Below are 24,778 nucleotides of genomic sequence, written 5' to 3' on the forward strand. Positions count from 1 at the left end.
TATCCAAACTAAAAAGAAATGTAATGCAGTGTATGTGTTTAATTTATAAGATGTACTTTTTGAAGTAATAGATAACGCATGTATTATTTACTGTATCTTACAATGTTAACATGTTTCATATGATGACAACTGCCCTGTGCTGGAAGTCGACCACATCTCCCATAAAGCATTGCAAATTACAACATCTTTGCCAAAACGAATCGAATTGGTTATTTCTTCACTGCAAGAAATGCAATTGGATTGAAGTGTGCATGGATTTGTACAAACTGAGGTAACAGAAAAAATACATTTGTTTCATGTAGATTGTCTCAAAGTTTCCATGTATTAAATGTGCAGCAAGGCTGGCATTAATTCGTTTCCTCCACATCTTGCATTAGTGATTCGATGTCAACAAGTTCAGGATATTGTCAGCTAGCAAGCTAACGTTGGCTAACTTTCCTTGTTGTTAGCTAGCAAAAATATACGGCAATAGCTAACTATTATTTTAAGTTTCCCATACTCCTACGGACTTACTTGCACTGCAAAATAAGAGAGACGCAGACTTTCTGACATCTAACGTTAGACGCTTGCAACCTGTAAAGTTAGCTAGCCAATGAAGGTAACGTTTGCTAGCTAATTTGCTCTAGCATCCTATTTACCTAGCTAGTATTAGCATGTTAGCTAGCGTAACAATAAACATAACTAGGTGAGCTTATTTGGTTAAACACATAAATATGGAGCAGGTGGATAGTTGGCTAGCTATGGTTTGGTTGGTTGCCAAAGACTAACTAGCATAGTAAGCAAGGTGTTGGTTGTCCAGAAGGTCAACTTTACATTCTCAATGCCATTTGTCCATAAGCCCTGAGACATGCTGTAATTGCTCTCTGGCCACTGAACATACGGTCATACTGTAACAACAGTGCTGTTTTTTACTTATTCAGTCTTCAACCTCATTCAGAGATATATTTATTGTTCGATGGGTCAGGGTAACTTTAACACATGGCAATGGGACACATCTGCTTAGTAAAATCATGGTGGATGAGATGGGGCAGCCTAATTAACCTATTGCAGAGAGACTCACATAGAGAAACATGGCTCTAAAAACTGAAGATATCATTTTTCAAAAGTAGGTTGATATGGTGGCGTGTTTGCTTTGTGTGTGTCTCATCATGGCTACACATGTCACTTTGCACAGTGGAAATCCCTGATTCAAAGCTGGCACACTGTCAAACATTTGGCGATGAGCCTTGTCTCTCTCTCACACACACACACACACACGGATAGAAAACCCCAACTGTTGGGGGACTGAATTTTAATAAGGGTATGGGTGCAGTGCACTTGCTTTCAACCCTAGTCAGTTAATTTACAGTACCAGTCAAAAGTTTGGACACACCTGCTCATTCAAGGGCTTTTCTTTATTTTTTACTATTTACTACATTGTAGAATGAAATGAAATAACACATGGAATCATGTCGTAACCAAATAACCGTTAAAAAATCTAAATATATTGTTAGATTTTTCTGAGTAGCCACCCTTTGCCTTGACAGCTTTGTACACTTGGCATTCTCTGAACCAGCTTTACCTGGAATGCTTTTCCAATAGTCTTGAAGGAGTTCCTATAAATGCTGAGCTTTTGTTGGCTGCTTTTCTTTCACTCTGCGGTCCAACTCATCCCAATCCATCTCAATTGGGTTGAGGTTGGGTGATTGTGGAGGCCAGGTCATCTGATGCAGCACTCATCACTCTTGGTAAAATAACCCTTACACAGCCTGGAGGTGTGTTGGGTCATTGTCCTGTTGAAAAACATATTATAGTCCAACTAAGCGCAAACCAGATGGGATGGTGTATCCCTGAAGAATGCTGTGGTAGCCATGCTGGTTACGTGTGCCTTGAATTCTAAATAAATCACTGACAGTGTCACCAGCAAACCACCATCACACCACCTCCATGCTTCACGGTGGGAACCACACATGCAGTTCATCTACTCTGTGTCTCACAAAGACACGGCGGTTGGAAGCAAAAATCTCACATTTTGACAGATTTCCACCGGTCTAATGTCCATTGCTTGTGTTTCTTGGCCCAAGCAAGTCTCTTTTTATTGGTGTCCTTTTTGTAGTTGTTTCTTTGCAGCAATTTGACCATGAAGGCCTCATTCACGCAGTCTCCTCTGAACAGTTGATGTTGAGATGTCTGTTACTTGAACTCTGAAGTGTTTATTGGATGTCATAAGGTGAATGCACCAATTTGTAAGTCGCTCTGGATAAGAGTGTCTGCTAAATGACTTAAATGTAAATGTAAATGTTTATTTGGGCTGTAATCTGAGGCTGGTAACTCTAATAAACGTATCCTCTGTAGCAAAGGTAACTCTTCCTTTCCAGTGGTTGTCTTCATGGGGTGGCAGGGTAGCCTAGTGGTTAGAACGTTGCACTAGTAACCGGAAGGTTGCAAGTTCAAACCCCCGAGCTGACAAGGTACAAATCTGTCGTTCTGCCCCTGAACAGGCAGTTAACCCACTGTTCCTAGGCCGTCATTGAAAATAAGAATTTGTTCTTAACTGACTTGCCTAGTTAAATAAAGGTAAAATAAAATAAATAAATAAATGAGAGCCAGTTTCATCATAGCGCTTGATGGTTTTTGCGACTGCACTTTAAGAAACTTACAAAGTTCTTGACATTTTCCGGATTGGCTTACCTTTGTCTTAAAGTATTGATGGCCTGTTGTTTCTCTTTGCTTATTTGAGCTGTTCTTGACGTAATATGGACTTGTTTTTTTACCAAATAGATCAATCCTCTGTATATCACCCTGATTGGCTCAAATGCATTAAGAAGCAAATTACACAAATTAACTTTAACAGGGCACACCTGTTAATTGAAATGCATTCCAGGTGACTACCTCATGAAGCTGGTTGAGAGCATGCCAAGTGTGTGCAAAGCTGTCATCAAGGCAAAGGGTGGCAACTCTCAAATATAAAATACTCTTTCTTTGGTTACTACATGGTTCTATTAATTTTATTATATAATGTAGAAAATAGTTAAAAATAAATAAAAAATAACCCTTGAACGAGTAGGTGTCCATACTTTTGACTGGTACTGTATGTAATTTTCAATACAGTCATTGCCTAGAGTTTTATCAGTATATGTCTTTTAGACAGACTTAGATGGGATGGTTTCTAGATTTAATGAGTTGTCAAGGAAATAAAGAGCCTTTAAATTTTTATTTAATTTAACTAGGCAAGTCAGTTAAGAACACGTACTTATTTATAATGACGGCTTACACCAGCCAAACCGGATGACGCTGGGCCAATTGTGCACCGCCCTATGGGACTTCCAATCACGGCCGGTTGTGATACAACCTTGATTCATACCAGGGTGTCTGTAGTGACACATATAGCGCTGAGATGCAGTGCCTTCGACCACTCTGCCACTCAGGTGCCCTTTGACCACATTATCTCTGCAGTATATGTCTTCTGCCCTTTTAGAGCTCAGTAAAATACTGAGGCGTGGGGTGTTGTCACATGGAATCTATTCAGTGCTAGAAAGCTCACGAGAGGCCACATAATCTGTCAAGTGTTGGTGGAAATGTGTTCTCGTTTGTGATGCTCCATTTTCAAGCTGTGCCATATTTGTTTGGCAGGAGAGAGACCTCCACACTGGGCTGGGGCTCAATGGCATCTGTCCTACATCTCTCTATTGCCAACAGTGTCATCAAACATTGAGCCTCCTGTGAGAATTAGCCTGACCTCTTTTTCCATTGAGTGTGCACTTGTGAGGGAGAGAACAGAACAGACTCAACTTGAGCATTTGGTTGGCTGTAGGCCAAATGTACTGTTCTAAAGTCCTCTACCTTCTCACAAGCTTTCGGAATTGTCCTGATAGGGCAATTCGATAGTAACAGAATTGTGCTGAGACTCAGATTGTTCACTTTTAAAATGTATGCCAAATAAAAACTATTGATTTAAAAGTTCAACAAACCATACAACTCCATGCACAAGGACTACTTTTAACAATTTACATTTGACAAAAACACATTTACTGGAAAAACTGTGTAATGCAAAATGTGGTAACACAATTTCTGTAAAATCTCTCTCTGACCACGTTTTCCAATTAAAGATTCAACGATGTCTGCAGAAATAATGTCAGCCAGGATGTCAGTTAGCTGGCAATTTAGCCTGCAATTTGCCGGCTTTCGGACTATTTAAATAAAACTGTTGCTGGCCAAAAGTACTGGGAGGAAAGAAAATCCTATTGCAAAATAATGCTTTTTATTCATTAATAGAAAACCAGTTGACTTAAATACCATCATGTTTATTGTTCTAATTAGCATAATTTAGTGGAGGTAAATTGGTCTGTGTATTTTTGTTAGTCATCATGTCCCATTCAAGTGCATGCAACAAGCAACAAGCATGGGAAGCTAAGCAGGGTTGGTCCTGGTCTGGCCCTGGATGGGAGAGCAGATGCTACTGGAAGTGGTGTTGGAGGACCAGTAGGAGGAACTATATCCTCCGGTCTAAAACAAATATCCCAATCCCCCAGGGCAGTGATTGGGGACATTGACCTGTTTTGGGTGCCGTCTTTTGGATGGGATGTTAAACGGGTGTCCTGGCTCTCTGTGTGATCTTTAGTGACCATGGTTCTTATTGTAAAAGTAGGGGTGCTAACCCCGGTGTCCTGGCTAAATTCCCAATCTGGGCCTCATACCATCATGGCCACCTAAACATTTATTTTTAGTATTTTTATTTATTTAACCATTTATTTTACTAGGCAAGTCAGTTAAGGACTAATTCATATTTACAATGACGGCCTACAGTGGGTTAACTGCCTTTTTCAGAGGCAGAACATTTTTTTTTACCTTGTCAGCTCGGGGATTTGATCCAGCATCCTTTTGGGTTACTGGCCCAACGCTCTGTTAGGTTCTAATTCTCAGAGTAAAAACTCAACGGACACATTGAAAGCTCAAACCAAGTTTTTATTCTTCCCAGAGGGTCAATACAGCTGCATTAGACAAAGACATGGTTTCACTTTGGGTGGAGTTTCCTCTTTATCGCTAAACATTGCATCATTATTGCTAGGGAGGGGGCTGAGTGATAACGGTTCCTCCCCTTATCAGTATTGCCACGTGACCATTTTCCCTGCACACAGCCCCTCCCAAGCTTCATTATGGCACCCCTAATGTCTCTTTTATAACTAATGATTAGGGATGCATGATATATCGGAATCGTCCGACATTAGCTAGAAATGCCAACATCGGTATCGGCCGATGCTGTCCAGTTTATTAACGCCGATGTGCAAAACCGATGTGAAAGCTGACGTGCATACCTAAACTCAGAAAAAAAGAAACATCCCTTTTTCAGGACCCTTTATTTCACATATATTTTGTAAAAATCCAAATAACTTCACAGATCTTCATTGTAAAGGGTTTAAACACTGTTTCTCAATCTTGTTCAATGAACCATAAACAATTAATGAACATGCACCTGTTGAACGGTCGTGAAGACACTAACAACTTAGATGGTAAGCAATTAAGGTCACAGTTATGAAAACTTAGGATACTAGAGAGGCCTTTCTACTGAATGAAAAACACCAAAAGAAAGATGCCCAGGGCCCCTGCTCATCTGCGTGAATGTGCCTTAGGCATTTTTTAAATATTTTTTTATTTATTTCACCTTTATTTAACCAGGTAGGCAAGTTGAGAACAAGTTCTCATTTACAATTGCGACCTGGCCAAGATAAAGCAAAGCAGTAGGACAGATACAATGACACAGAGTTACACATGGAGTAAAACAAACATACAGTCAATAATACAGTATAAACAAGTCTATATACAATGTGAGCAAATGAGGTGAGAAGGGAGGTAAAGGCAAAAAAGGCCATGGTGGCAAAGTAAATACAATATAGCAAGTAAAACACTGGAATGGTAGTTTTGCAATGGAAGAATGTGCAAAGTAGACATAAAAATAACGGGGTGCAAAGGAGCAAAATAAATAAATAAATTAAATACAGTTGGGAAAGAGGTAGTTGTTTGGGCTAAATTATAGGTGGGCTATGTGCAGGTGCAGTAATCTGTAAGATGCTCTGACAGTTGGTGCTTAAAGCTAGTGAGGGAGATAAGGACTGCAGATGTGGCCAGGGCAAGAAATTGCAATGTCCATACTGAGACTCCTAAGACAGCGCTACAGGGAGACAGGACACAGCTGATCATCCTCGCAGTGGCAGTGCCTTGGTGGAAGAGTGTGGTAACATCTCACAGCAAGAACTGGCAAATCTGGTGCAATCCATCAGGCGGAGATGCACTGCAGTACTTAATGCAGCAGATACTGACGGTTACTTTTGATTTTGTCCTCCCCCCCCTTGTTCAGGGACACTTTATTCCATTTCTGTTCGTCACACGACTGGAACTTGTTCAGTTTGTCTCAGTTGTTGAATCTTGTTATGTTCATACAAAATTCAAATATTTACCAATGTTAAGTTTGCTGAAAACTGAAAATAGGATGTTTCTATTAACAAACATCAATTGGCATTAAAATTGGATCTGAACTTCATCTAGGTCACAACAATAGACAAACAGTCTGCTTCAACTAATAACACAAATGAAACACTGAAGGTGCTGGAGGAAACGGGTACAAAATTATCTCTAGATAATATCTAATAATATCATCAACCATGTGTAGTTAACTAGTGATTATGATTGATTGTTTTTTATAAGATAAGTTTAATGCTAGCTAGCAACTTAACTTGGCTTACTGTATTCGCATAACAGGCAGTCTCCTTGTTGAGTGCAACGAGAGAGAGGCAGGTCGTAATTGCTTTGGACTAGTTCACTTGTTGCAAGATTGGATCCCCCAAGCTGACAAGGGGAAAATCTGTCGTTCTGCCCCTGAATGAGGCAATTAACCTCTTGAAGCTAGGGGTCACTATTTTCATTTTTGGAGAAATAATGTTCCCAGAGTAAACAGAGTATTTCTCAGGACCAGATGCTAGAATATGCATATCATTGACAGCTTAGGATAGAAAACACTCTAAAGTTTCCAAAACTGTAAAAATATTGTCCGTGAGTATAACAGAACTGATATTGCAGGCGAAAGCCTAAGAAAAATCCAATCAGGAAGTGACTCATGTTTTGAAACCGTTGTGTTCCTATGCACCCCTATTGGCCATTGAAAGGGATATCAACCAGATTCCTTTTTCTACGTATTCCCCAAAGTGTCTACAGCATTTTGACGTAGTTTCACGCCTTTATGTTGAAGAATGAGTGTAAACGACTACATTGCGTAAGTGGCCAGCTGAGGGCTCTATTTAATCTAATAACAATTAAACAGATAATGATTCGATAAATAGCATTCATCACATTAATGATAGTCAAGTCACGACAGTGCTCATGGGTCCTTTAACATGTAAATTACAGATTTATTGTTTGAGAGCATTTTTTTCATATTGTATCTCCCATTCGTTTTGAACTCTCTTCCCTAGGTTTGGCTCCCTGTAGACGGTGATGGCCCCAGGTGATATGGTGCCGGAACATGCCAAGCAGCATAAGTTCAAGCAGGAGAAGGAGAATCTTCAGAGCACCACCAGGCCTGATGGAGACTCTGAGTCAGATGGATCTTTTGTCTTTGAGGCCCACGGGGCATGGAAGGACTTCCACAACTCTTTGCGCCAGTTCTACGAAGTGGGGGAGCTCTGTGATGTTACACTGAAGGTAGGCAAAGTATGGCCCTGTTGTCACAATACTCTTCATACTCAGTTAGCCATATCATGGTAGGAAAAGTAAGTAAACATGAAACTGAAGTGTCATGTGTGACGACAAAGCCTTTTCATGTCTGTTTTTGTGAAGTTTAATGGAGACCAGTTAGACCTATTGAATCGAATTAGTTTGAATCGTTGAATAGTTGGTGAAAGCCCTCGTCTCTTTTATTTAAAAAAGGCTCAATTGAACCAACTGAAGCTTGTGGAATGAATAGCTCAGGGAATTAATAACTTTTGAGCTGACATTAACTTGTTTTCTCCCTCCCTCTCCCTGTCTTTCTCTCTGTTCTCACCGTGTTCAGGTGGGAAGTAGGCTGATACCATGCCACAAACTGGTGCTGGCCTGTGTCATTCCTTACTTCAGGGCCATGTTCTTGTCTGAGATGTCAGAGGCCAAACAGGACCTGATAGAGATCAAGGACTTTGACGGAGATGCCATCCACAACCTGGTGCGTTTTGCCTACTCCTCCCGCCTGACCCTGACTGTGGACAACGTGCAGCCTCTTCTCTATGCAGCCTGTATTCTGCAGGTGGAGCTGGTTGCCAGGGCCTGCTGTGAGTACATGAAGGCACACTTCCACCCCTCCAACTGTCTGGCTGTCCGCACCTTTGCCGAGAGCCACAACCGCGTCGACCTGATGGACATGGCGGACCGTTATGCTTGCGAGCACTTCCGTGAGGTGGTGAACTGTGAGGACTTCCTGTGCGTGTCGCCTCAGCACCTGAGAACCCTGCTGTCCTCCAGCGAACTGAACATCCAATCTGAGACACAGGTTTACAATGCTGCTGTCAAATGGCTGAAGGCCAACCCCCAGCACCATGAGGCCTGGCTGGACCAGATCATGACTCAGGTCCGATAGTAGTCGCACACATCTCAGTCTTTGCATTTGAATGAATTCTCAGATGTAGGTATGCTTGTTGGTGCTTATGTGTTTCTGTGTCTACATTGACTTTGTTGTCTGTTTATGGAGTTTTTGCATTACCACTACTCCTGTGTGTGTTGTTTGAATCTGTGCTGTGTTACCCGGCTGCCCTGCAGGTGCTTCTGTGTTTTATGTCCGAGTGTATGTTAACTCTGTGGTATATATGTGTGTCCTGTAGGTGCGCCTCCCCCTGCTCCCAGTAGACTTCCTGACAGGCACGGTGGCCAAGGAGGAGATGATCAAAAGAAATCTGAGCTGCCGGGATCTGCTGGATGAGGCCAGGAACTATCACCTGCACCTCAGCAACAAGATGGTGCCTGACTTTGAGTACTCAGTCCGCACCATACCTAGGAAACATACTGCAGGTAACAGACTGGTTGCCTGTCCAACTATTAAGCAATCAGCTACGTAATAGGGTTGAGCTTGTACAATGCAGAATAATGATCAAGAAAAAGCTGGAATTCCTGCAATTCTTCATGTCACTTGTATTTATTACGAGCCTGACAAATAACAAAACCTTCGGTCTTTTGATTCCTCTGAGTGTATATTTATATGTTGAGCTGGCATTGCAGTGTTGTTTCTTTCACTGGTCCTGCTCTGACCTTTGCCCCCCAACTCTCCTCAGGTGTATTGTTCTGTGTTGGTGGCCGGGGAGGTTCTGGTGACCCGTTCCGCAGCATCGAGTGTTACTCCATCAGCAAGAACAGTTGGTTCTTCGGGCCTGAGATGAACAGCAGGAGAGACGCCATGTTGGAGTAATTTCTGTAGGAGGTGAGAGATGGAGGGATGAGAAAGGTGAAAGGAGAGATGGTGAATAGATGGATATAGGACTCTAGTGGCCAAAAGCATGGGTAGCGCCATTGATGACTCATGATTTTGAAGGAGTCAACAGGGTGGGACTTCCAATGGGTTAAGGAAGGATCAAATGACTCCAACTGGGTCATCAAGAGGGATCAGCCAATGAATTACACTTGTGAAGAAGAAAATTGGAGATGGCCTCAATGGCATTGTCCATCCTCTGACGCCTTAATTAGACAGATACAGTGATGCGATGTCTATGGTGTTGGGAGAACATGGATGCAGCGACTCACCGATATACATCGGTCCCCAGTTCAATTGTTTAAGATGCAAGTGCATCAGTATGCGGGAGCCAAAACCGATCCAGATGACAACCGATTACAACGTTACAAATTGCTAGTTCACTAACGTTTTTCTCATTCTTTTTTTCTGCCTTATTCCAAAAATACTTATTTTTGAATTGAAGCATCCTCCTTCAGCTTATTGAACTTTTATGCATGTAACTGCGTATGACATTGATCTACAAGTCAGATAACAGTTTGCACAGTGTGGGAGATGCAGCTGCTCGTGCCAACGAGAGGTAGGCCTACCCTATCCCTTTTTCAAATATTCGTAGGCTATGTCTGCGCGGCACCTTTAGCATTCAGATGTTTGTAAAATGGCTTTTGCAATATTAAATCATGGGCTTTATTAATTGAGGGATAACCCATGTAATTTGCTGAGTCATTGTTACCAATATGCTGTGTAGGCTACCAGAGTGGACACATCTCACATCTTGCTGATTGTACATCTAGCTGCTGATTGGGGCTTTTTGACTGCCAGATTCTCCATATGACATTTTTTGGTAGTTCTCCTTTAAACAGTCATTTTCACATGAACAGGGTAAAGGTGTAATTTCATAACAAGGACAGCAATCATTTTTGTAAGCCGTACTGGTCGGAACCAGAAAAGACAGCAGCTCTCCTCTGTAAAGTTCCAAATGGTCAAAAACATTTGCTTTTGAGACAGAGGTGAAATCTGAAGCTGTTATAAAAATTGTTATTTAACAGTCAAAAGTTTGGACACACTTACTCGATTCAGTTTTTTTTTACTGTTTTCTACATTGTAGAATAATTGTGAAGACAAACTAAGAAATGACATATATAGGAATCATGTAGTAACCAAAAAAGCGTTAAACAAATCAAAATATATTTGAGATTCTTCAAAGTAGCCACCCTTTGCCTTGATGACAGCTTTGCAAACAATTGGCATTCTCTCAACCAGCTTCATGAGGTAGTCACCTGGAATGCATTTCAAATAACAGGTGTGCCTTGTTAAGTACATTTGTGGAATTTCTTTCTTTCTTAATGAGTACACACTTTTTCATTTCCCCGCTGTATCAGACCAACAAAAAAAAAACATATCAGTATGGCTCTAGTCATAATTTCTCAAGGTAAGTGTTGACATATTACTAGGTCAAAAATGTTTTATCTGCAACATGACAAGTTAATCAGTGGGTGATGAGGATTTCAGATAAAAAGTGGGGGGATGAAAACAACTTTCCCATCTTATAGTGGTAGATGGTCAGTCTACACTATTGCATCATACATGCAGGCGCAGCATATGTTTTACTATTGTTACAGGCTTTGGTTTTTCAATTATGTTTTGAGGTTGGACTTTAGCACGTATGGCTCGTTATCACTTAGGGCGCACCGATTGGCATCACCTCGTTAGTCATTATGTGGTTGCATCTTTGAAACCTATTCTTGCTTTTGACAAACCTTTCAGCAGAGTTCTGGTGGATTGCGTTGGTCCTTTGCCCAAAGCCAAGACGGGTGGTAACCAGTTTTCTTAACCATTATGTGTGCTGCCACTTGTTTCCCTGAGGCCATTCCACTGAGGAAAATCCCAGTATCGTTAAGGCCCTGGTGAAATTATTTTCAACGTTTGGACTTTGTACTCTTTGCAGCGTAGGAAGTTGTTCAGGGATCTCTTGGTTTTAGTCCGAATGAACTTGTGTTTGGGCATCATGTCAGACTTTCAGCACGCTTATAGGAAAGGACATTCAACATTTACAGCACTTACACAAGTGACTGATGATTGGCTGAGAGAAATTGATGATTCAAAGATTGTGGGAGCTGTTTTTTTAGACTTCAGTGTGGCTTTTGACATTATCGAGAGTCTGCTGATGGAAAAACATATGTGTTACGGGTTTAGACCCCCTGCTTTATTGTGGATAAAGAGCTACTTGTCTAACAGAATACAGAGGGTGTTCTTTAATGGAAGCCTCAAACATAATCCAGGTAGAATCAGGAATTCCCCAGGGCAGCTGTCTAGGCCCCTTACGTTTTTCAATCTTTACCAATGACATGCCACTGGCTTTGAGTAAAGTCAATGTCGTGACTTTACTTTTATTAATCCAATGACTGTTATTTATCTAATCAGCAAACTATTTGAACCTTTTTGGGATAGGGGGCAGCATTTCCACTTTTGGATTAATAGCATGCCCAGAGTGAACTGCCTCCTACTCTGTCCCAGATGCTAATACATGCATATTATTAGTATTGGATAGAAAACACTGAAGTTTCTGAAACTGTTTGAATGATGTCTGTGAGTATAACAGAACTCATATGGCAGGCGAAAACCTGAGAAAAATCCAACCAGGAAGTGGGACATCTGAGGTTTGTAGTTTTTCAAAGCTTGGCCTACCGAATACACAGTGTCTATGGAGTCAAGTTGCACTTCCTATGGCTTCCACTAGATGTCAACCGTCTTTAGAAACTTGAATGAGGATTCTACTATGAAGGAGGGGCTCATGAGACCTCTTTGAATCAGTGGTCGTGCAGAGTGCCTTGGTCTCATGACGTGCGCTCCCGACAGAGTTACCTGTCATTCCAGTGCTTTTCTTCAGACATAGGAATTCTCCGGTTGGAACATTATTGATGTTTTATGTTACAAACATCGTAACGATTGATTCCATATATTGTTTGAGATTTTTCTAAAGCACTGTAACAGAACCTTTTGAGTTTTTGTGCTTGTCCAATACAGCAAATGAAAGATAAACATCTTGTTAATCTACCCATCATGTCTGATTTCAAAAATGCTTTACAGCGAAAGCACAACATTGCATTATGTTTGGTCATAGCCAAGTAAAAATAGAAAAAGCCATTTTTTCAGCCAAAAAGCAGAAATAGATCAAATGAATCACTAACCTTTGATCTTCATCAGATGACACTAATAGGACTTCATGTTACACAATACATGTATGTTTTGTTTGATAAAGTTCATATTTATCAAAATATGAGTTTACATTGGCGCATTACATTCACTAGTTCCAAAAACATCCAGTGATTTTGCATAGCCACATCATTCAACAGATATACTCATCATAAATGTAGATGATAACACACATGGAATTATAGACATACCTCTCCTTAATGCAACCGCTGTGTCTGATTTTTAAAAACTTTACGGAATAAGCCAGCCATGCAATAATCTGAGACGGCGCTCAGAAATATGTCACAATAGCCGCCATGTTGACATCAGCATAAACAGGAAATTAAATAAATATTCCCTTACCTTTGATGATCTACATCAGAATGCACTCCAGGAATCCCAGATTCACAATAAATGTTTGTTTTGTTCGATAATGTCCGTTATTTATGTCCAAATATCTTTTGTTAGCGCGTTTGGTATACATATAGACAAACGCTCATTCTGGTCAGCATTACATCGGACAAAAACTTCAAAAAGTTATATCGAAGAAACATTTCAAACTAAGTTGCAGAATCAATCATTAGGATGTTTTTAACATATAGCTTCAATAAAGTTCCAACCGGAGAATTCCTTCTTGTCTTCATGAGCAATGGAACGCAAGTGGGTACCATGAGGAATAAGCGTGATCAGAAAATGGCCGCTTGATAGACACCTGATGCATTCTGCTCTCATTCACTCCCACAACACCATAGAAGTCTCATTAAAATGTATATTATTGGTTGATATCTAGTGGAACCCCAAGGCAGTGCAACATCAATATCTCAAGGGGATTTCATTGGGGACTCTGAATACATACAAAGATCAGATTTCTCACTTCCTGTTTTGATTTCAACTCAGGATTTTGCCTGCCAGTTCTGTTACACTCACAGACATCATTCAAACAGTTTTAGAAACTTTAGAGTTTTCTATCCAATACTTATAATAATATGCATATATTAGCGACTGAGGAGCAGGCCGTTTACTTTGGGCAACTTATTCATCCAAGCTACTCAATACTGCCCCCAGCCATAAGAAGTTAACAGAGCTGCACTTAGTTCCATAATGGGTGGCAAGGAATAAGTCGTAAATATTTCAAAAACTAAAAGCATTGTATTTGGAACATATCATTCACTAAACCTCATAAATCTTGTAATAAATAATGTGAGAGTTGAGCAGGTTGAGGAGTAACCCTGGATTGTAAAACTGTCAGTGTAGACATTGTTAAAAATACCTAAAGTTGTATTACAAAAGTAGTTTGAAATGTTTTGGCAAAGTTTACAGGTAACTTTTGAGATATTTTGTAGTGGCGTTGCGCAAATTGGAAGCTGTTTTTTTTCTGGCTCAAACACGCCAAATAAATTGACATTTTGGATATATATGGACGGAATTAATCGAACAAAAGGACCACTTGTGATGTTTATGGGACATATTGGAGTGCCCACAAAAGAAGCTTGTCAAAGGTAAGGCATGATTTATATTTTATTTCTGCGTTCTGTGTGGTGCCTGCAGGGTTGAAATATGCTATTGTCTCTTTGTTTACGGTTGTTCCTATCATCAGACAATAGCTTCTTATGCTTTCACCGAAAAGCCTTTTTGAAATCTGACATGTTGGCTGGATTCACAACGAGTGGAGCTTTAATTTGGTATGAAAGATAAACATTTAATGAAAGGTTGAATTTTATAACCTTTTTTTTATTTGGCTCTCTGCATTTTTCCTGGCAATTGGCCAGGTGAGACATTTGCATCCCGCCTATCCCAGAGAGGTTAATGTTGTAAATGACTATTGTAGCTGGAAATAGCAGATTTTTTTATGTAATATCTACATAGGCGTACAGAGGCCCATTATCAGCAACCATCACTCCTGTGTTCCAATGGCACATTGTTAGCTAATCCAAGTGTATAATTTGAAAAGGCTAATTGATCATTAGAAAACCCTTTTGCAATTATGTTAGCACAGCTGAAAACTGTTGTTCTGACTAACGAAGCAATAAAACTGGCCTTCTTTAGACTAGTTGAGTATCTGGAGCATTATCATTTCAATTAGGTTCAATTAGGGTTCAATTAGTCTCAAAATGGCCAGAAACAAAGACTTTTCTTCTGAAACTTGTCGGTCTATTCTTGTTCTGAGAAATGAAGGCTATTCCATGCGAAAAATTGCCAAGAATCTGAAATTCTCGTACAATGCTGTGTACTTCTCCCTTCACAGAACAGCTCAAACTGGCTCTAACCAGAATAGTGGTGAATAGGAGTGGGAGGCCCCGGTGCACAACTGAGCAAGAGTACAAGTACATTAGAGTGTCTAGTTTGAGAAACAGGCTCCTCACAAGTCCTCAACTGACAGCTTCATTATAAATAGTACCCGCAAAACACCAGTCTCAACGTCGACAGTGAAGAGGTGAGTGGCCTTTCAGACCGCTTTTTTCCACAGTGTGTTACGTTACAGCATTATTATTATTATAAAACAAATGCCTTATGCAGATAAGACTCAAAATTGAGCTCAGGTGCATCCTGTTTCCATTGTTCGTCCTTGATATTTCTACTACTTGTTTGGAGTCTAGCTGTGGTAAATTCAATTGATTGCACATGATTTGGAAAGGCACACACTTGTCTATAGAAGGTCACACAGTTGACAGTGCATGTCAGCAAAAACCAAGCCATGAGGTCGAAATTGTTCCTAGAACTCCGAGACAGGATTTGGTCGATGCACAGACCTGCGGAAGGGCGCCAAAACATTCCTACAGCATTGAAGGTCCCCAAGAACACAGGGGCCTCCGTCATTCTTAAATGGAAGAGGTTTGGTACCACCAAGACTCTTCATAGAGCTGGCCGCCCGGCCAAACTGGGCAATCGGGGTAGAATGCCCTCGGTCAGGGAGGTGACCAAGAACCTCATAGTCACTCTGACAAAGCTCCAGAGTTCCTCTGTGGAGATGGGAGAACCTTCCAGAAGGACAACTATCTCTGCAGCACTCCACCAAATCAGGCTTTTATGGTAGAGTGGTCAGACTGAAGCCACTCCTCAGTAAAAGGCACATGACAGCCCACTTGAAGTTTGCCAAAAGGCACCTAAAGACTCTCAGTCCATGAGAAACAAGATTCTCTGGTCTGATTAAACCAATATAGATCTATTTTGCATGAATACCATGCATCACTTCTGGAGGAAACCTGGCACCATCTCTACGGTGAAGCATGGTGGTGGCAGCATGTTGTGGGGATGTTTTTCAGCGGCAGGGGCTGAGACTAGTCATGATCGAGGGAAAGATGAACAGCGCAAAGTACATAGACTGGGGAGAACGTTCACCTTTCAACAAGACAATGACCCTAAGCACACAGCCAAGACAACGCTGGAGTGGCTTCGGGTCTCAATGTCTCAACTCCAGAGCCCGGAGTTGAACCCGAAAGAATTCTCTGGAAACCTTGAAATACCTGTGCAGTGACGCTCCCCATCCAACCTGACAGAGCTTGAGAGGATCTGCAGAGAAGAATGGAAGAAAGCTTGTAGCGTCATACCCAAGACACCTCGAGGCTGTGATTGCTGCCTAGTTGATTCAACAAATTACTGAGTAAACCGCTTCTACCCCCAAGCCATAAGACTGCTGAACAACTAATCAAATGCCACCCGGACTATCTATATTGACGCCCCCCCCCCCCCTTTGTTTTTTACACTGCTGCTACTCACTGCTTATGCATTGTCACTTTACAAATTACCTTGACTATCCTGTACCCCCGCACATTGACTCTGTACCCCCTATATATGTATATATATACTCGTTATTATTTACATTTCTTGTTGCTTTTTGATTAAACTTGTTTAGTCTTTAGTTTACTTAGTAAATTTTTTATCAAATATATTTATTGAACTGCGTTTGATTTCTAGATAAGCATGCCTTTGTCTGATCTTCCCTGTTTTAGTTTTGCTCCACCATTTTGGTTTGCTTCCTGTCTTAAGTTTGGTGTGGGTTTTTATTTTTAATCTGCCTCTTCTTAGGCAAATTTAGTGGGTGCTCACGATGGGTGTCTTTTTCCAGTTGTTGTTGCTACTCAACTTTCAGTGGACAACCCCGTGAGTCTTTCAGAACCCTTCCTAATACTCCACCTGTTTTTGTTTTCTGTGCCTCTTTGTACCTCCTAGCCTTCCTTGTTTTCGTATCCTTTTGGGGATTTTCAATACCCATGAGGATAATATAATAATATATGCCATTTAGCAGACGCTTTTATCCAAAGCGACTTACAGTCATGTGTGCATACATTCTACGTACGGGTGGTCCCGGGGATCGAACCCACTACACTGGCGTTACAAGCACCATGCTCTACCAACTGAGCTACAGAAGGACCATATACAAGCGCGCACAAGCTCAGAGAATTCAGCTCAGACAGATTCCGCTCAGCTCCTGAGCTCCATCAGTATCAGATAATCAAATCGCACCGAATGGTTTCAAACTAAAAATATCGTTCCTGTATTGTATCAGAGCCCATGTACAGTATCTAGATGTGTATCGAATTGTGCTTGTATGGCGAGATGCACATCCCTAGAGATTAGCCTTCATATGATGGATACATGTTGGTTCAGTTCAGTAGTGTGTTTTCTCGTAGGTGCATTATAGAATCTCCCAGGGATGGTCTGAGCTCAAGAGAATGATAGTTCAGCTTGCTTCCACTCTAAAAAGCCTATTCGCTTGAAATGAACTAGCTTCAGGCTATGAACAAAACAGGAGAAAAGCATCTACAGCTCTTCTTTGGTATCATTCCACACTTGAAGCTTTTCTTAAACACTTTCAGGGAAGTCGGATTTGTGGTATTCCAGATATAATCATTGACCAGTACCTGTCCTGGAATGTGATCAGTAAGCCTACCATCAATTCTACATCCTAAACCATAGAGGTTTCCATAGTTAGGATTGTTTTCCCTGCACAGTTGAGTTCAGTCTTATATGGATGGATGGATGCATAGTCGGGTTATGAGGGTCTAGTAGTCCCAACCTAGCGTTCCTTGTGTTCCTTAACCTTGTGTTCATCTTGGTGCTTTGTAGCTAAGTTAGAGCATGATGCTTGGAACAACGGGATAATGAGTTTGTTTCCCGGGACCACTTGTACGTAAAATGTATGCAAGTATGACGAAGTTGCTTTTGATCATAAAACAATTCATTATTTACTATATCCTTCCTTAGGTAAAGTGTATGCAGTAGGGGGCCATGATGGTAGTGAACACCTGGGCAACATGGAGATGTTTGATCCTCTCACCAACAAGTGGATGATGAAAGCTTCCATGAACACTAAAAGGTATGTAATGTCTGGCAAAAGGCAAATTAAGTAGAAATGTAGTTTTACAGCCAAAAGATACCTAATTATACTCACACTCATACTACTCATACTGAACTATTTTCATTGCTGTGTGAAGGAGAGGAATAGCTCTGGCAGCTCTGGAAGGTCCTATCTACGCCATCGGTGGTCTCGATGACAACTCCTGTTTCAACGATGTTGAGAGATATGACATCGAGAGCGACCACTGGAGTGCTGTGGCGCCCATGAACACGCCCCGAGGTGGAGTGGGCTCTGTGGCCTTAGGGGTGAGAACAAGACACTCTAGACACCTGGCTAGACTGATCATATACTAAACTCAGCAAATAAAGAAACATCCCTTTTTCAGGACCCTGTCTTTCAAAGATAATTAATACAAATCCAATTAACTTCACAGATCTTCATTGTAAAGGGTTTAAACTGTTGCTCATGCTTGTTCATTGAACCATAAACAATTAATGAACATGCATCTGTGGAACGGTCGTGAAGACACTAACAGCTTACAGACCGTAAGCAATTAAGGTCACATGAAAACTTGGGATACTAGAGAGGCCTTTCTACGGACTCTGAAAAACAGCTAAATAAAGATGCTCGGGGTCCATGCTCATCTGCGTGAACGTGCCTTAGGCATGCTGCAAGGAGGCATGAGGACTGCAGATGTGGCCAGGGCAATACATTGCAATGTCCGTACTGTGAGATGACTAAGACAGCACTACAGGGAGACAGGATGGACAGCTGATCATCCTCGCAGTGGCAGTCCTCACCAGACATCACCGGCAACAAAGTCGCTTATGGGCACACAGGACTGTCAAAAGTGCTCTTCACTGGCGAGTCGTGGTTTTGTCTCACCAGGAGTGATGGTTGGATTTGCGTTTATCGTCGAAGGAATGAGCGTTACACCGAGGCCTGTACTCTGGAGCGGAATCGTTTTGGAGGTGGAGGGTCCGTCATGGTCTGGGGCGGTGTGTCACAGCATCATCAGACTGAGCTTGTTGTCATTGCAGGCAATCTCAATGCTGTGCGTTACAGGGAAGACATCCTCCTCCCTCATGTTGTACCCTTCCGGCAGGCTCATCCTGACATGACCCTGCAGCATGACAACGCCACCAGCCATACTGCTCATTTTGTGCGTGATTTCCTGCAAGACAGGAATGTCAGAGTTCTGCCATGGCCAGCAAAGAACCTGGATCTCAATCCCATTGTGCACGTCTGGGACCTGTTGGATCGGAGGTTGTGGACTAGGGCAATTCCCCCCAGAAATATCCGGGAACAGGTGCCTTGGTGGAAGAGTGTGGTAACATCTCACAGCAAGAACTGGTAAATCTGGTGCAGTCCATGAGTAGGAGATGCACTGCTGTACTTAATGCTGTAACAGATACTGACTGTTACTTCTGATTTTGCCCCCCCCTTTGTTCAGGGACACATTATTCCATTTCTGTTCGTCACATGTCTGTGGGACTTAGTCTCAGTTGTTGAATCTTGTTATGTTCATACAAATATTTACACGTTAGGTTTGCTGAAAATAAACGCAGTTGACAGTGAGAGGACGTTTCTGTTTTTGCTGAGTATATTATGGATCAAGTGTTCATTAGGGCACACCATAACAACATTTTTCAAAACATTGTGCAGCAGAAAACAAGTGTCTTTCATTCCGATAGTTCTTCCCTGTTTTGTGCCTAGTTGACACGACCCAGGTGTTACATCACATTTATACATGCACTCATCACACATGACATCCTCAGATGCTTTTATAACCATTGTTTTATCACTAACATAGAGTAAAGAGATTTTATCCCCGAGCTGTTTGTGATTTGAAGTCTGTGTTCATGTGCATAATAACAGGCCATAATAACAGTTAACCCTATCAGTCCAGAGACCCCAGCAAAAATCTGATTTTCACTTATCTGACTTTCATTTAACTGCATGTCATGCCCTTTTTACTCTATTTAGCCTCACAATGAAGAGTTTTACCATTTTCTTTTTCAGGGCTCAAGTAGAACACAAAACAAGTTGACATAAACAGTTGCATTCATGAGTTTTATTGACCAATGTCAATAAACAAATAAGGTCCACCCTGATAGATGAAGGTACAGAAATTGTTTGCTCAGTGGGAAATTAATATACATACAGTCAGTGACAAGTTTGTGGAGTTTGACAGCAACTATGTGATCTTATTACAGTATTTTAGACTATGTCCTTGGATGTCCTATGATCTTTTATGTAGAAGAACCCATTAACGTCTAACGACTCTTGTGTAGCTTGTGAGCATCATTAGTTACATGAGCATGTTTGTGCATCTTTTCGTAGTTCTTAATGTGTAGCTCAAACCATTCTGACCTGGCCCCAGGTCCTTGTCTCACAAACGCCACTCTAGCTCAGCCCTAGTTAATCACACATACTAATGAATGCAGCAGAAATAGATGAATCCAATGGTACAACCCAGAAGTCTGTAGCTCAAACACACAATGTTTAAAAGGGGTTAGAAGTCCAAATCACACTGGTGTCGTGGTGGAACTCAATGGGTTAATCCTCTCCTCCCCTGTCAGAGTTAGACCTTTATGTTAACACTCTCCTGTCCTGTCAGAATCACGTGTATGCTGTGGGGGGTAATGACGGTGTGGCCTCTCTGTCCAGTGTGGAGAGGTTTGACCCACATCTCAACAAGTGGACAGAGGTCAGGGAGATGGGCCAGAGACGGGCAGGGAACGGAGTCGGCGAGCTCAACGGGTGTCTCTATGTAGTGGGTAAGAACACAGCTCAGCACCCCTGCAATTACATTTTAGTAATCGTGGGGGGGGGGACTATGGATCTGTCTCTGTATGTACGTTAGTCACGCAATATCTGGCACCAGCTGACCCAATTAAAAAATATATATATATATTTTTTTTTAAACTTGAGTGAATGATACATCATGCAGTAGAGAGCTGGCATTTACAAAATTACATTGATTTGGGGGGACGCTAGAGTAATCGATTTGAATTCTGTACTTTGAACAAGCATTTCTCCTGTCCTGTTCAATAATTGTCACTAATTGGCCCATCTGCCTGAGAGGGCGCTGCATAATTTGTGGGGGATGACATGTTTACTGTTTAGCAAATGGTCTTATCCAGAGTGACTTACAATTAGAGGTCGACCGATTATGATTTTTCAACGCCGATACTGATTATTGGAGGACCAAAAAAGCAGATACCGATTAAATGGCCGATTTTAAAAATAAATAAAAGTATTTATTTATTTGTGATAATCACAATTACAACAATACTGAATGAAAACTTATTTTAACTTAATATAATACATCAATAAAATCAATTTAGCCTCAAATAAATAATGAAACATGTTCAATTTGGTTTAAATAATGAAAAAACAAAGTGTTGGAGAAGAAAGTAAAAGTTCAATATGTGCCATGTAAGAAAGCTAACGTTTCAGTTCCTTGCTCAGAACATAAGAACATATGAAAGCTCGTGGTTCCTTTTAACAGGAGTCTTCAATATTCCCAGGTAAGACGTTTTAGGTTGTAATTATTATAGGAATTATAGGACTATTTCCCTCTATACCATTTGTATTTCATTAACCTTTGACTATTGGATGTTCTTATAGGCACTTTAGTATTGCCAGTGTAACAGTATAGCTTCCGTCCCTCTCCTCGCTCCTCCCTGGGGTCGAACTAGGAACACAACGACAACAGCCACCCTCGAAGCAGCGTTACCCATGCAGAGCAAGGGTAACTAGCTAGCCATTTCACATCGGTTACACCAGCTTCATCTCTGGAGTTGATAGGCTTGAAGTCATAAACAGCGCAATGCTTGACGCACAACGAAGAGCTGCTGGCAAAATGCACGAAAGTGTTGTTTGAATTAATGCTTACGAGCCTGCTGCTGCCTACCACCGCCCAGTCAGATACATGTATGCTCAGTCAGATTATATGCAACGCAGGACACGCTAGATAAATTAGTAATATCATCAGCCATGTGTAGTTTAATAGTGATTATGATTGATTGATTGTTTTTTATAAGTTAATGCTAGCTAGCAACTTACCTCGGCTTACTGCATTCGCGTAACAAGAAGTCTCGAGAGGCAGGTGGTTATAGCGTTGGGCTAGTTAACTGCAGAGATCTCGTCCCCTGAACGAGGCAGTTAACCCACCGTTCCTAGGCCGTCATTTAAAATAAGAATGTGTTCATAACTGACTTGCCTAGTTAAATAAAGATTCAATAAAGGTGTAAAAAAAATAATCGGCCAAATCGGTGAGAACTTGTAATCGGCCATTCCGATTAATTGGTCGACCTTTACTTACAATCCGTGCATTCAATCAAAGTAGGTAAAACGACCACATATCGATTCACCACATCATTGGAAACAAAACCTTCTCATACTTCACATCATTCCACTGGCTGCTTATTGCTATGGGTCACATGCTCCCCCCCACTCGCACACCACTACACACAATAGTTGTTGGCTTGTAAACATGAAACAGGAGGGAGAAAAGTTATTGTTTTGTCAAGTTGGTTGCTAATTAAAAGCGATCCATATGGATGGGGTAATTTTATTGTGTTGCTGAATTTGAAGAATCATCTAAAGCTGTTTCAGAGCTCTGGCCTGACTTTTAGTTGACCCTAGTTTGCATGAGTCAGCATTGGTGTGTTTGGAGGAGGAAAAGCTACTGATAACCTCAGTCTATGCATTGGCCTCAGTGGATGGAGTAGCTCTTTATTGAATGTCTGCAGCTTCACTGACTGCATAATGCTATTCAAGACTTAAACAAGATATCACACTGTGGATTGATATGTGACTTAGACTCTGTTATTCAAAGCAATTTACAGTGAGTGCATAGATTAGTATGTTTGTGATCCCTGTGGGAATTCAACCCACAACCTTTGCGTTTCTAGCACCACACTCTTACCAACTGAGCCAGCTTTTCAAGAGTACAACTTAGGCTTGTATTTGATTCTGTCTTTCGGTCTGTCTGCGCTGTCAGGTGGTTTTGATGACAACTCCCCGCTGAGTTCTGTAGAGCGTTTTGACCCCCGTCTGAGTCGCTGGGACTACATCTCTGAGCTGACCACGCCCCGGGGCGGAGTGGGTGTGGCCACGGTTATGGGTTGCCTGTTTGCGGTCGGAGGTCACAACGGGAACATCTACCTCAACACAGTGGAAGCCTTTGACCCCCGTATGAACAGGTGAGCTGGAGCTGGATGGGAAGGGGTTCTGTTCAGGTGAGACACATGGGTTGTATCGGGTCAGCTAAATCAAGCGAACCCATTTTATATAAGAGTATCTCTGGCCTACTAGACCACCACCTGTACACTGGACACTGTTTATAGTATCTTGTTTTTTTTTTTTACAGTTGAAAGGAAATTCTACATTTTAAAGCAGCTAGTCTGATGTTGACGTTTATATTGATCTGTGTGTGTGTGTGTGTCTCCTCAGATGGCAGCTGGTGGGGTCGGTGTCTCACTGTCGGGCCGGCGCAGGAGTGGCTGTCTGCTCCTCTCACATAAGCCAGATCAGGGACGTGGGCCAGGGCTCCAGCAACGTGGTGGACTGCATGTGACCTGTGATCCCTGAGCTGACCACACCGACCAACTGCACGAGCAGACTAACCCAACCCAAGCACTCAACCACACTGTCACTGAACAGGAGCACTAGTGGTTGTTCCTTTAAGCATTACATTTACATTTAAGTCATTTAGCAGACGCTCTTATCCAGAGCGACTTACAAATTGGTGCATTCACCTTATGACATCCAGTGGAACAGCCACTTTACAATAGTGCATCTAAATCTTTTAAGGGGGGTGTGAGAAGGATTACTTTATCCTATCCTAGGTATTCCTTAAAGAGGTGGGGTTTCAGGTGTCTCCGGAAGGTGGTGATTGACTCCGCTGTCCTGGCGTCGTGAGGGAGTTTGTTCCACCATTGGGGGGCCAGAGCAGCGAACAGTTTTGACTGGGCTGAGCGGGAACTGTACTTCCTCAGTGGTAGGGAGGCGAGCAGGCCAGAGGTGGATGAACGCAGTGCCCTTGTTTGGGTGTAGGGCCTGATCAGAGCCTGGAGGTACTGAGGTGCCGTTCCCCTCACAGCTCCGTAGGCAAGCACCATGGCAAGCACTGACTGGAGGGTTCTCCCCAAAGATTGTAAGAGGAGCGCTGCACCACCTTGTGAACTAGCTGCGCCACTTTGAGAAATAAAATACTTAACAAATAAAGTTATCATATAAGGCAACTGTTTTTGCTCTAGATTGCAAGAAATGGCACAGGTGTTCAAAAACCTTTATCAAGTGAAAATGGCTGATAGTTGAGCTTTAGACATCATATTAAACAGGCCTTGAATATCAACTTGTGTGTTAAGAGCAACAAGTTAGTACTTACAATGCATTCAGAAATTATTCAGACCCCTTTTCCACATTTTGTTACATTACAGCCTTATTCTAAAATTGATTAAATAGTTCCCCCCCCTCATCAAGCTACACACCATACCCCATAATGACAAAGCAAACCATTTTTGAAAATATCACATTTACATAAGTATTCAGACCCTTTGCTCAGTACTTTATTGAAGCATCTTTGGCAGTGATTACAGCATTGAGTCTTCTTGGCACACCTGTATTTGGGGAGTTTCTCCCATTCTTCTCTGCAGATACTCTCAAGCTCTATCATTTTGGATGGGGATCGTCGCCGCACAGCTATTTTCAAGTCTCTCCAGAGATGATCCGATCAGGTTCAAGTCCGGGCTCTGGCCGGGCCTCTCAAGGACATTCAGAGACTTGTCCCGTAACCACTCCTTCGTTGTCTTGGCTGTGTGCTTAGGGTC

At 41.8% G+C, this 24,778-nt stretch overlaps 1 protein-coding gene across 1 annotated transcript; it reads left to right on the top strand.

The window, feature by feature from the left end:
• The first annotated feature begins 211 nt into the window (after positions 1–211).
• On the top strand, positions 212–23,757 carry klhl8 (kelch-like family member 8). Its single transcript, XM_046369660.1, is given in 11 exon segments — positions 212–271; positions 7,446–7,674; positions 8,024–8,572; positions 8,823–9,009; positions 9,270–9,382; positions 9,385–9,415; positions 17,843–17,954; positions 18,073–18,241; positions 20,557–20,716; positions 22,948–23,149; positions 23,400–23,757. Coding segments are annotated over 10 exon segments (1,854 nt in total). The 5' UTR covers positions 212–271; positions 7,446–7,467; the 3' UTR covers positions 23,524–23,757.
• The last annotated feature ends 1,021 nt before the right edge of the window (positions 23,758–24,778 follow it).

This window comes from Oncorhynchus gorbuscha, linkage group LG11 (genome assembly GCF_021184085.1).
Source record: "Oncorhynchus gorbuscha isolate QuinsamMale2020 ecotype Even-year linkage group LG11, OgorEven_v1.0, whole genome shotgun sequence".
Taxonomy (NCBI): domain Eukaryota; kingdom Metazoa; phylum Chordata; class Actinopteri; order Salmoniformes; family Salmonidae; genus Oncorhynchus; species Oncorhynchus gorbuscha.